The following is a 14318-nucleotide window of genomic DNA, read 5'->3' on the forward strand; positions in this document are numbered from 1 at the left end:
AAATAACCTTTTTATTTAATGGAGTAGTATGTCACAGCTTTCAGTACAGGTAGCAGGGTCACTAGCCCTTTCAATGTGCATAGTTTTCTCTCAAGATACCAGTGCACTATGGAAGATGGATCTTTTCAGCTGAAATACATAAAAGGCAATCAAGACCTCTAAACTTAGTGCAGCCTTTCTTTTAAAGGTAAAATCTTTGCAAGTAGCATGCTGTACAAAGGCATATAATGCCTTGAACCTCCACCTGTGAGAAAATAATTTCTCAATGAAATTATGAACAGTTGTCCTTCCCTTCAAAGGAATCCAGCTAACTAGTGAAGTTCAAGAGCAGGAACTAAAGCCCTGTGCCCCACCAGGGAATGACAGATTAAACTGAGAGCAAGCTGAAAAGACTGTGGTCAGTACAGAAGAGCCCTCGAGTACACAGTATAGCAGACCAGAAGGGAAATCTTACCTGGTGTTTCTTTGTGAGGAATATTGTACTTTGCATAATGTGATATACAAGTTTTGTAGATAGATTTTGACTGTTTTGTTCACAGCATAATAATGGAAAGTATTTTGAAGACGTAATACTCAAAGTGAAATGGTCTTGGGCGACTTGGGGGGGGGGACGACCCCACCCACCCTTCTTAAATGATAATAAAACTCCAAACTTGATTCTTTTTTTGTATACTGATAGTCTCATGTTTAGGTCTGATATTTATATGTATTTGTTTTTTAACCCACTATGCTTAATAAAACTCTGAAATTCCAGAATATTCTGGTATTTCTGGGTACTCAATGTTGTAGGGCAAAGGGCTCACTTGCTGGTCTGATAGCCAGAACGCTTGCATTTAATTTTGTTGTGTGTGGGAGTCCTGGTATAGAGAACCTGTGTACTGCTGGCTATATGTGGGAAAACTTACTGACTTGAGAAAATACTATACATGTCTTTGATTGTTATGTTTTGATAGTAACAAATTTAAGTTTTAGGCCTTGCGATTACATACAATTATGTGTTAAAGAACCTCAAATAGAAGAACATCCAGCTTACTAGAGAAGTAAACTGTTGGTCTCTTGTCTATTTAGAAAACTTCGTTTTTGAAGCTGTACTTGGAGAGAACTGTTTACTTGATTTATGTCAGTTTGAATAAAGATTGTAGCTTGCCATCATGTATGTGTCTGTTATTAGATAAGTTCAAAGAACTGAAAACTAATCAAAGATGGACAGTTATTTGACAAGAAAACCTAAGAATAACTGATTCAGATCATAAAATACATCTTTCAGTGCAGAAATGAATGGAAGCTTTCAACATAGTCTGATTTTTCTTTTTTTTTCCTAATCCATGACAATTCAGAAAAACAAGGAATGAAGCTATTGTTATTTAAGTCATTAAAGAATTACTTAAAGTCCGAGCTTCTGGGTATTAAAACTGGGTGAGATCTGAGTAGGATAATCCAGTCTGTAGGTTGGAAACAAGATTTAAAAAAAAAAAATATGAAATTCCTCAGACAGAATTTTTCTTTTTCTCTTTTTTTTTCCTCTATTAATTTTCTAACCCTGGCTTATTTCTGGGTTTTGTTTTTTTTTTTCATTATAGGAAAATGAACATTTGAAGAAATTTCAGGTGACATGGGAATTGCACAATAAGCATCTGTTTGAAAATCTGGTATTTTCTGAGCCACTCCTGCAGAACAGCTTGCCAACGTTGGTGTCACAGCTAAGGTAGAGTTTAACTTTTCTTTTTTAATTTAAAGGAGAAATCAAAGCTCGTGTTTGCAACCACAGTGTTTAAAAAAAAAAAAAAATTGCTGCTGCAATTTAATAAGGAAACAACCTTCATCTGTCTTGAAAACAGTATTGTTGATTGAGCAGGCTGCTGTCATAACTTGCTTGTTGGAAGAATTACCCTAATCTGCTTACTTGTAGGTTACCTAGCAAAATGACAGCATCCTATAAAAATGCTGATGGCATGAGTAAATAGTACTGTTTTCACTTTTCATCAGGCATTGCTACTTTACAGCTCTTTACAGAGTCTACAGAGTCTTTACAGCTCTGCAAGCGAATTAAAGCCTCAATACCTTCATGCTTCCCATAATGCACAAATAACTTACTTCGGAGTTTTAAACCATCTTTTCATTGGAGAAAGCAAAAGAAACAAAGTGCCTTGCTATGTGTTCGCAGGTCCGATGGCATATTGTGTTTCCTGGGACTTTAAAATGCCTGTTTTGTTAGCCACATTGCTCTGCCTGTAATTTGTGTGCCAGCAAAGCAAAGTGTTTGGGTTTTTTAGGGAAGAGGTATTAACTCAGAGAAATCTTATTCTTTATTCTAAATCCGAACATTTTTAAAGTACAGTCATGGATGGTTCATGTTGATCTCTCTATCTTGTTTCTGATGAAGAGACACTTATGCTCTGTGTACATGTGGATTAAAGGTGTTGTCTTGGATATTTTTCTATGCTACAAGAGCAGTTGAATTAAGTCTGTCACAAGAGATGTTGCTCACCGTGAATAAAGAAATTTTTGAGTTCTCCTTTTGCTAGTAGATACTAGAAAGGAAAGCAAGAAAAGAGGCAGGTAAATCTGTTGCTATGTTCAGTAGCGTGTTGTTCAATTGCATGTTTTCCCAGTGATCTGTGATTAACTTCCTAGTACCACTGTCACTGATACTGTATCTGTCATCTCTCTGTTTTCTGACAAGGCTTCTCTGCGTCTCATACTCAGCAATCCTGGCTATATCAAGGCTGTTTATGTTGCCTTTGTCTGCAGAGAATGGGATGGTCTTAGTGAAGCTTATTGTAATTTCTTAACAAAAGCATTGGATTGTTTACATTTACCTGTTGTTCTCAAGTGCTACTGCAGTTAAAGTCTGAGCAACAGAAGGTGTGTCTCTGCAGGACTTCACTGTAGCTACAGCAGCCTTCAAGGCTTGAAGATGATAAAGTCAGAATCTCTTCTGCAGGAGTTTCTTTTCCAGTACATCTGTGTTCACTAGATAACTTTAGGGGTGTTACACACAAACTATAGTTTTGCCTAGATTGATTTCATGTGAGCCTTTTTGAAAGGAGAGGTTCAGCACGAGCTTCCTCTTTCATGATTTCTAGTTTATATAGTGTATGTCTTGTTTTTCTTCGGTAAAGATAGATTGCGTCTCTTTTCAGGGACTCCCGGGAGTTTACTGCTGACTTTTCTAGGTCTGAAGTAAGAGAATTAGGTAGCCTTCTCTGAGAATTTTTTCTGGAGGATAATCTGCCTTCCATTAGGAATTGGTGGATGAATGTTCTACCAGAGAGGCACCATGTGCAGAAGCCAGAATGAGCCTAGTCCCCTCATCATTTGGTCACTAGAGAATCATGTGTGTGCAGTAGAGAAGGTGTTGCCAGAGTCTATTTACCAAAGAACATTGGCCTCATCTTCTCTTCTTGAAGAAATGGGAAATGGCATTTTGGGATCTCAGCTTCACTTAAATTTTGGATGTTCGCCCTATCTCTCATCCCTTATTTAAATAATTAAATCTTTTGTGTATCTCTGGCTGTTTCAAAATATATAGTTGATGTGCTGTGATTAGTTCCAAGGATGCATATCAGGTGTCAAACTAGACAAGATGTTCACCTGGGGAGGTTCAAACACAGCAGTTTTGTGGGGATGGAGGTTACTAGCTGATACAAGATCAGCAGTGTCAGTATTTCACAGGTCTTACATCTACTCAGGGTTAACTGTCAGGGCCTTAATATATTGTATCTTGGTCTGCCACCTAGTCAACACCTCTGGTTTGCTTAGGAGGCACACCTAGTTGTACAATCTGCAGACCAGCTGTTAGAGCTGTCTATATGCTTATCAAGAGTTAATTAATCAGCAGGGCTTCTAGATCAGACACAGCATTTCATAAGGTGGTATTTTGATAATCAGTATTTAAGGAAATCCAGTCCTCTTATAGATCAGTGACTAGTACTTCCTGATGAAAGTGTCTGTATGAAAGGTTTCTTAGAGGTTAAATATCTTTCTCAGGTTAAGATGCTTTTGATTACATGCAACCACTGATGTGCCTGCCTCATATATTTAACAGGCTGCATTATTGGGGTTTGGTAATGAAGGATGTCCTGGGGCTTTTCTGTTGTCTTCTGTTGTCTTTGCTTTCTCTGTATGGGATGGGACTTTGTTCAGGTTGTATGCACAGCTTCAGTTAAATGCTGTTAGCCAAAAAATTCTGGGTTCTTTCTTGGTCAATATACACAGGCATACAGTAGGATCTATGTCAGCAGGTATGCTTTAGAAGATTGTTACTGTAAAATAAACAATTCTTGTTAATTTTTATGTATGTGTGATGGTTTTCATTACCTTTTTTTACTGCAGTTCAGGAATATATTCCACCTCTGTTTACATGACTGAAATATTACCTAGACTGTTGCTTCATACTTGCCTTGGGGGGTGAAAGTTTACTTACTAATAGCATGTTAATCTTTACTCAAGAGTCACAATAAAAATTGGAAGTATAAATGCTGTTGCATTGCTAATCTAAATTTTAAAATAAGTTCTTTTGCTTCTAACGTGAGAGCATATTTAAAAAAGAATTTGTGCACAACTGGTGTTTGAAAGAGTAGTACTACTCGGCAGCAGTTATGAGAACAAATTCTTGACTTCTGTACAGAAGGATCAGAATTTCACATAAATGCATAATACCAGAAACACAGGCTTCAAGAAAAGTAGTAACCTGTGATCTAGTGACAGGAATTGAGAGTTTGCACTGATAGTGATGAACTGTTGTTTCCTAAAGTCACTGTATCCTTTCAACGGCTTTTAGTACTCTACCAAGCATGGACTTTCCAAGTTTTTCATGTGCAGAATTACTTATGCACCCTTCTAAAGTGGTTGTGTTGCAGGTTCTCAGCAAAACCACCAAAATAAAACAAACTTGAATTTATTGGCAAAGTCATGCTAACAGCTGTAACTTAATGCTTACTGAGTTATCTGTTTGCTCAGCTCTTCATTATACTTAATTACTACGTTAAAATTAAGGACTCGCTTCCTTGGCAGATAGCAGGCAGGACTGTATAGTTCTTTGGTTGGGTTAGCATCCTGTTGCAATGGAAATCTATAACAAAATTCCCTGAAATGCTGTAACGGGGCTTAAATGTCAAGTTTTGAGATGCCTGAATTTTGGGTTTTGGTACTAGCTTTGAATCACTAACAATCTCTGTGCCTTACTAACTACCAACCAGTTTCCTCTTAATTACTAAGTAGGAGAAATTTTGAAAAGCTTCGGTTTATTTGTGTCGATTCCCAGGTCATTAAAATTCAATGTGATTTAAACACACCTTATCGAATAGAATTTTGTCTTTTTATTTCTGAAGTCAACATTTTGGGAGTTTGCTTATTTACTGAAGAATCATTGTGATGATACACTTTAATTGATTTTAAAGGAATTTGCTATAAAAAAAAAAAATGTAATAGTAGAAAGGAAGGTAAAACTGTCCCCTATTTATAGGGCTCCTTACAGAGACAGTCATCAGTGAACGGCATAACCCCATTTTGAACTTGGTGCCTCTCAAGTGATAGTAGATAACTGCATGCAACCAAATTATCTCACTTGCCTCATTCTACAGCACTTTTCCCAGCTGGAACTCCCAGCTTGTCTAGTAATCTTTTTAGCATCGATCATGAGAGTTCTGATTAACAAGCTTCTGGCTTTATTTTTACTATACAGCTCTTCAGTAAATAGTCAACGAGTATATTTAGCCCATAGAATTTGGAAGGATAAATATATCAAGCAACAAAATTTGAATAAATACGGTTTAGTAGGTTTGACATCTGGTTACTTGTGGGAAAGAGGCTCTAGAAATGTTGCACTTCCCACATTCTTGCTATTGTTGGTCACAGAACACTGAAACAGGCAGTTGTTGGATATTTTTTTTTAAAATGACTAAAAAAACCCCTCAATTTTGGGATACAAGCAGCTATGTGGGCCTAGGTATATCCATAACTGCACTTTAACAACACTTTTTTGGCTGGCAGAACTTAAAAGTGTGATTTTTATTGTTTTTTTCAGTGAAATGTCTCTTCTATAACAAGTGCTATTAACTTTTAGGCTTGGAACAACACACGATTCCTGTAGTGAAGATATGTATAGTACCTTGCTACAAAGGTATCATCAGCTGGAACAGGAAATGGGTCAAGTTGCTGAAGCATGGCTTGAATGCCAGAAAAGAATAGATGATTATGTTGATGAACAGGTAAGAATCATGTAAACAGTCTCAAGAGTGATTATGCAGGAAGCAGCCTATGCAAGGCTGTGCCTCTCGTGAAGAGTTTCTTTGATATTTTTATCCAGAGCTTTGAAACAACAAAATGTAACTTTTTTTATTGATGTCAGTCTTTCAGAATAGAAAAGAAAACAAACATACCAATACATAACAGTGGTTGTACAGAAATATCTTCAAATTGTTGTGCCGTTGTTTAGTGATATTCTTTGAACATTTTTGAATGACTTTGGCCTGTAAGTTACCCATAGCAGAGTAATATGAAGCTTTCTTTTGTAGGTGTCACTAGGAAAAGGAAAAAAGAAAAACACCAAACCAAAAGAACACCCCACAAAACCCCCTAAGCTTCCAAAATAATTGCACTAAATTAAATTCAGAAGAAGAGATTGCTTTTAAAAATTTGCACAGTGTGATGATCACCTTTGTGCAGCTGTCAAAATCCTAACTCCAGAGTCTCACTATGTAATTATTTGAGAATTCTCAAGTTATACTTTTTTAATTAAGTGTATGTTCGCACAGCTGATTCTTCTGAGTTTGTGCTACATTTCAGAAAACAATCACGTTGTGCTGACTACTACATTGTCAAGAACCTAATTTTTTGAAAAATAGCTGTTTATTTTGCAAGCACTTGCTTATACTATCCTGAAATTGCTCATGTGCTTTTTGTCTCATGTTCAAAAAACTTGAATTTTTTAAAAACACCTCAGGATAAGGCTTTGAATGCTGTTTAGTTCAATCTTAAGTATACTAGAAAAAAGACTATGTCTTGAAATAATTGAAAATACAGAATTTTATAGAACTTTTCTTGTTTTTTGAAGTTTTATCAGCATTTGGAATATGACGGTCCAGTTTGAGATTTAGTAATGCCATGTTACTCCTATAGATATCAAAAATATTTTGAAGTCTTACAGGACACTGTAAATGTCCTTCAGGGGCTGTTCCCTGTGATGAAGATATAAGTGAACTTTAACCACTAATTCCAGTACCTTCAAGATGGAGACAGGACACAACTAATTTTATTTTTAGAGATTGTTCTATATTTGGGGTCTGCATCTGTGAGCTATCAGTTACGAAGTTTTCTCTTGGTCTGGCTGCTTTTATGCACCTAAATATTTGATGGCAGCTCAGTAAAATTTCATCATCTCACGTTCTGTGCTGCTAGACGTCATTTTCCCTGTGGTGTTAGTGTATTATGCCTGTCTGATACTGCTTCTCCCATAAGAAAGGGAGCCCAGTTCACTTCTCATCATTTGCTTTTTTTCCCAAAAGGCGGAATTTCTGTAGAATTAAATTCATATCAGGCTTCTGACTGGTTAATCTACACCAGTTCAAAATCAACTGACTTTTCAGTATTCCTCTGTCAACTGACCTTGCAACTGCCACAGGTACTGTCTTAGGGCATTTTTTTTTGTCTGCTACAAGAAGCCTGTATCCTGATGCAAATAGAAACCCTTATCCCATTTGGGGAAACTTAAGATGATGATTTCTTATTTCCTAATGACCAAAAAAAACCCAAACCTGCAATGGGGGAGTGTAGGGCAAAAAAATTCTAAACCTTAAACCATAAAATTTTAAAGGAGATATTGATGTTGGTATTTATACGTAGAAAAAATATTTTCAGTCGCACCTCAAACTCTGTGTTCATGATAACCTGTGGCTATACTGTCTTGATCAAAATTACATCATTCAGTATGACCATCTTACCTGAATTTGCAGTGATATTTTTGTCAACACGGTAGAAATCAGAAAGCCTGGCTACTATGGAAACTGTGGATCTTAACAGTGAATGCCTGTTCATTATTTGCCAACTCTTGGCTTAAAAAAATTGTGAGGTTTTATTGCTAGTGTATAGAAGGTTAGAACACAGACCATCAGAGGAGAACTTAAGAATGATCCTCATTTATGTACTGTGGAACTATACCAAAAATTTTAGATAGGGCATCAGCAGAGATAATTAATGGACCCTCCACTATGGTATGCTATGTTACTTGTTCTTGGAGGGGAAAAAAGTTAATAGCTTTTGCAAGCGCTACAGATACTACTTTTTTTTTTAAATACCGTGTAAAACAGCTGTGTCATGCATAGACATCTAACTTAATATACTGCTATACCATGTGTGTAAGTTTTATTACAACTTAGAATAAGGATTCATTCTTATCAGCACTTGTATTCATCACGTTAAAATCTGAAGAACATGTTTAGGGTGTCTGGACTATGGGAAAGTTTAAATATATGCAGCCTGTACCTGCATACCTTTTTTTGGGTGCTGAGAGTTTGATAAGAGAAATTATTTTTATTATTTCTCGTTAAACAGGTCAGGAAAATAAATTAGATTTACAGGTGGAATTTGGGATGCTCAACTATTCTAGTCACATTTGATACAGAGTTTAAAATTTGAAAACAGGCATCCTGTGATGTATGTATAAACATCATAGTTCTCACAGGTGATCTAGTGGTATGTGTCAGTTCTGACCAAACTGCTGGCTTTGTTTCATGCTTAAATCTATTTCAGAAAGGAAAAATACTTGTTCAGCTGCCTGTGTCACTTAATGATGTCTTGTCTGATGGACCTCAAATACTTTTTAGCCTCAAATAGACACGGAGGGAAGAGGAGGATGATAGTGGACCCCTCTTCTCCATTGGGCAACAGTGGTAGCATATTCATTGCAGATGTGCAAGACTGCACTGTAAATTTTTCCTTCTGATGGCATTTGAATATATCTCCTACTCTCTGGCTGAATTCTTGAGCGTGAATCATGTGGTTTGTATTGCAGCTGCTTTGCTCTGCTGAAATATTGGAGAAAAGAAAGAAGGGAGAGAAGTGATTTCCTATTATTTATGGAATTAATAACTTAAGATACTTGCACACATGGGGTATTGGAAAGGCTGCAAAGTTGGAAGTAGGAAAACTTTAGCTTCAGCCCCTGTTCCCATTAATACTCAAGAGTACCAAGACTTAAACCATGCTGTTTTCTTTGACAGTTTCTTGGCAGGCTTGAGTAGGCAGCTCCCAGTTAATGCACTGGCTGTTTTAAACATCATTCTTTGGCATTAAAGTCTTCTCTTATAATGTACAGTGAATGTAGGTGTCTGTCTTTGATGGTGAGGATTCAACTAGGTGGCAGGACACCTAAACAAGTGAATGTTGCTGTGTTTAAATATAGCTCAGGGGTGCTCAGAAGCTGATAGTACAGCCAGGATGAAATTTCTGATGTTCTTGGCTGCAGACTCTGCACTACCTTTTAGTGTATCTTAAGAAATGGTACCAATGGTTCAACGCATGCTGTTTTTTTAAAAAAACACACATACACATGATAAACTCATTTTTTGGTCTTAATTTAACTTCACTGGAGTGGGAGAAATAAAAATCCGGAGTAGTAATTAGAATTACATGCCGCTGATTGCTTCAGAAATTCATTAGGCAAAACTTTACCACTTAATACTGTTTTAAATCCCCAGCTTAGAATTTCATTTCCCCAAGTTAAATAATAACAGCAATAATGCACTTAAGTTAACAGTAAGACTTTAAACTTTGGATCGAGTATGAATTTTTGGAGGCATGCTTTTGAAGAAAAAAATTGCTAGTGGTATAACCTACTGGACTTGGGCTCACTAACATATCTTTATGAAGCAATTTGTTATATTCTGTAAGGTGGTAGATTATCTTTTAATAATTAGGTAAAAGAAGAAAAGAACTGTAAAAGATAATCTAGATAGTTGTTTTTCCTCACTGATGAAGTAGTGCTCTTAAAACGTTGTAAGGTACAATAGGAGAAGCATTGTTCTTACATTTGCTGTGTTAAAATTCATGGAAGGTTTTACATTCTGTCAGAGTGAATTTATTTACTACATCAGAAAAATATCATTTGTGTACAAAACAGTACAGGCTCTATGTGCATTTACGGTGATGTGATTCAGGGACAAGTAGTTATAAAAAGTTTTTCCAGCCTTAGATAGATCATGCTCATGAAATAAACTGAGGAATAAAAGTGGTAAATAGTATTAGTCTCGGTCACTACTTAATTTTGTTTACTCTTCTAATTTTTTTTGACTCTTTGGGTGGTTTGTTCCATGCGCTTGAGCCTGTGTTGAGGCCTTGCTGAAAGTCCTGTATCTCTAGACTTTAATGAATTTTAGTGGATCTGAGATGATGAGGATTTAATGCCAATTACACTTTATTGAAAATGCTATGAAAACATTCAATGAAAAGAAATATTAACCTAAGGAATAACAGTGGCAAAATCTGAAAAACAGCGTAAACGAACATAAAATCTTATGTTTAAATGACTCAAATCAAATGATTAGCAAATAAAATACACTTCATTTTGACTAAGTATGTAAGTTCTTTCAAAATAGTATAGACAAACTAGGTTTAATGAAACTGATAGACCAACTGGCAGCAGCGTAGGTTTTCTGTTATTAAATCAATGAGTTTTCCTTAAATTCTGTTTTAGATGGCAATGAAAACAAAACAACGCATGCTAAAGGAAGACTGGGAATTTTTTAAACAGAGGCGTTTTATTGAAGAGCAGGTAGGATTTTTTTTATACCATACTAAGTTATACTTAATGCTTTGTGTATATTTGTAAGATGCAAACATGTGAGTGTAGTATATTCTTCTAGTTTTATGTGATCTAATTCTGCAACTATGCCAGGCATGAAATTTGGTCAGCTGTAATACAGAAAAGCAAGATCCAAGAAGAGTATGTAATAATATGTAATCTCAGTTACTACAAGGTAAAAACATAAGCACCATAATCTTAGGATTCAGTATCAGGTTTTAAAATTCTTTATACAATAAAATAGGAATTTTTGATGCCTTAGAGTGGGATCCAAAACAGCCAATACATTGAGCGTGGAGCTGCCTTGATGTACATGATAGGGAATATTGTGTTCAAGAGACTAATTCCCTTGTGTGTGCAGAGCTGGGGAGTGTGAACCATGGGAGCAGGGCAGATGATTACATCTATTATGACTCTGGCGATGGCTCCTCCATCTGTTTTGTGGGGAAAAGGCTGAGCAGAACTACTTGCCTTTTTTAAGCTGTAGCCAGAGAAGGGCCAGTAGAAGTTCCTACCTTATAAAACTATCTGCTGTTTAAGACACAGTACTCTGTTCTGTAGCTTGGAAGTTTCAGGTATGTATCATGCTTTCTGTAAGTGTACAGTGTGACTCGGCTAGAGTCAAGACTGGATAGGGAACCTCTCCGTTTCTGTATCACTGTGCAGAAAGAAATACTAGTCATGAGCCAGAGAAAGAGAGAGTATGACAGTACATTTTAATAAACTTAAACTTAAGCTTAAATTGGCAATGTCTCAAAGCAGTCATCAGTAAGTACTTTTTCCTGTAAGGAACATAAGCCTGTGTTAACCATGTCTTTAGAACATCTGGTATACAGGGCTCCTCAGAGGACTTGAGGAAGAATCCTCTTTTTCCTTGATCCTAATTGGGCTTAAGTGAGCTGTAAGCCCATGGCTGCTTAGGTAAGGATCAGGTCTGGGCATCTATAGAAGTAGAAGCTTAGGCACATCCTTGTTTAACCTCAGGTTTGTAGGTATCTAATGAAATTAGGTGCTTTCAGGATTAGGCCTCTGCCAGGTGGAGGTTATTTGGATTGTATTTTTTCACTAGTGCAGTCAAGTCCTGTTTTGGGCAGCTGCTTCGTTCCTTGAATCTGTCCCACCGAGGCTACAGAACTAGTCCTAATTCTTTTTTGCAAGCTAAGGGTGAGTTTGCATTCTTTCTCCACTTGTCAGCAGTGTCCTTTTGTGTAAACAAGACAAGAACTACTCAAGTTCAGAGTGCATCAGCAGAAATACTGTGCAAGATGCACATACAAACGAGTCAAGGAGATGGTCTTGGCCCCTTTGCTATTTCATAGTAGAAACATACTTGGGAGAGTTTCAGTGCTAAATATTTGTTGTTTGTAACTTTGGACTTCTTCCTTTTTTTCACTCATGATCAAAACACCACCTTCATGAAATTATTCTGAATGCTTCTTTTAAAATGTTTTGCCCCAAACCCCTTTTTGATTATGTAATTTGTTAATCATGATGTGCCATTGAATTTTAATGGAAAGACTTGCACTACTAAAACACTGCCTTTATAATTTACTTCAGCTTAATAACAAGAAAGCACTAGCTGGGGAGAACAACTTCACAGACACAATGAGACACATGCTGTCATCACGTTTGAGCATGCCTGACTGTCCCAACTGTAATTATAGAAGAAGGTGAGCTGATGTTTTTAATATGAAATCATACTAAATCATTAATTTATTGTTAGAGGAAAAAGGAAATACATCATTGGAACAAAGATTGTGGTTACTTTAAATGAATGCTACTTAAACAAGGTCATAAAAATCTGTAATCTTAATTCTTGAACAGATGTACTTGTGATGACTGCAGCCTTTCACACATTTTAACGTGTGGCATCATGGATTCTTCTATAACGGATGATATCCACATTAACCAGTTACCACTACAAATTGATTCTGCTCCGGATTATCTATCTGAGATCCGCCCACCTAGTATGTCTTCAGCAAGTTCAGGATCAGGTTCCAGCTCGCCTATTACAATTCAGCAACATCCCAGACTGATCCTCGCAGATAATGGTTCTGCACCAACTTTGTAAGTTCTTTTTCAGTTTTAAACTTTTGTATTGAGTTGAACTTAACCAGGCTGACTATCATTACGTAATGCTAGTTTTGCCTCAGAAAAATTTTTAATACTGCTACTCTATTCAGCAGACCACAACTCCAGTCCTATATGTTGTGCAAACATTAAAAAAAAAACAACAATCCTGTGAAGTTCTTAAAATGTTGACTTAACAGTATTGCTAGAAGTGTGTGTAGTATGTACTTTTCTGCTTTGAAACTTCAAGGACGTCCAATACTGATCTACTTTAGAGCATCGTTTTGAAATGTCACATTTTCTTAGACTGAGTGAGGGAACTGGTGATCTCTTCTTTGAGGGATGGTCATTTCATATGAATCAGTTTAGTTTTAAAAAAACCTTTAATTAGGAGACTTCTAGGATTGTTGAAGTTGTGTTAACTCGAGTTTTTTGCATCAAAAATTACTGTCCCTATCAGAAGTATCTGCCCCCCCCCTTTTTTTTTTTAATTCAGATCACAATGGTAGACTTCTGCTTCTTCCATAATTTTGAAGTGTTAAAACTGCTTGGTAGGCTGCCTTCTGTATGTGGTTAGGATGTAGCTAACCAGCAGTCTCGTCTATCACGTAATATACTAAAGGAATATTTTTTAAAACCCAGGTTCAGTACTGGTGGGAACACTAATGAAATACCTGTTGTCAGTACAGTCAAGGGAATTGCCATTACCATTCTGTGTTAATATGGTATGATGAACGAGGACAGCACAGATATGTAGGATGTTTCTGATTAATAACACTTCACTAAGTTCAATTTTCTTTAAACGTTTACCTTTGCTTTTACTATCATCAATGGTTTAATCTTCCATAACAGGACTTCAGTTTAGGAACCCATTTGGGGAGCACTTGAAAAGGTTATGTGGCAGTATGTTTAGCTACATATTCTTAAATGTGTGCTTTGCAGTTTCTGTAAACTCTGGTTAGTTTTGGTGCAGAAATGTCCAAAATTGTTCAGTTTGTCTCTTCAAAAGCTAGTTCAGTTGAATCTGAGTATTATTTACTGTAAGAAGCATATTTTTAGGGAAATATCACTGCTCCTTCGGGAAGGGCCATTTTGTGTCTCATATCTGCTGTGTTTTATTTCCTCATTGCACATTTGAAATATGCCTAATGGTGCCATCGTGTAATTAAATTTTGGCACAGTATCTCATGGAATGCAAAAAGATAAAGTGCACAGTTTAAGAGCTCTTTTAAGAGCTCTGGATTGCTGTAGAAACATGAACTAACCAATCTTTGCAACACTTCCCTGGAGCGGGTAATTAAACATGCATGTTCTCTTACTACCTCTCTGTGTGGGGAAAAAAAAATCCATTAACTATTTTAAAGCAGATTCTGAAAAGCACGTAGAAGTGAGATTGTCTAGGAACTAATTGCTATTGAGAAATTTAAGAGTTACTGTGACGTGTTCG

At 36.5% G+C, this 14318-nt stretch overlaps 1 protein-coding gene across 2 annotated transcripts in view; it reads left to right on the plus strand.

The window, feature by feature from the left end:
• The window catches only part of FAM193A (family with sequence similarity 193, member A), a 50820-nt gene that overhangs the window by 11188 nt on the left and 25314 nt on the right, over positions 1-14318 (plus strand). For both annotated transcript variants that reach the window (XM_009890504.1, XM_009890505.1), the window contains 5 exons: positions 1581-1705; positions 6068-6212; positions 10694-10771; positions 12359-12471; positions 12626-12868. In XM_009890504.1, coding sequence (XP_009888806.1) covers positions 1581-1705; positions 6068-6212; positions 10694-10771; positions 12359-12471; positions 12626-12868 — 704 coding nt within the window. The remainder of the gene's footprint in view (positions 1-1580; positions 1706-6067; positions 6213-10693; positions 10772-12358; positions 12472-12625; positions 12869-14318) is intronic.

The sequence above is a fragment of the Charadrius vociferus genome, unplaced genomic scaffold (assembly GCF_000708025.1).
Source record: "Charadrius vociferus isolate BGI_N301 unplaced genomic scaffold, ASM70802v2 scaffold88, whole genome shotgun sequence".
In the NCBI taxonomy this organism is placed as follows: Eukaryota; Metazoa; Chordata; class Aves; order Charadriiformes; family Charadriidae; genus Charadrius; species Charadrius vociferus.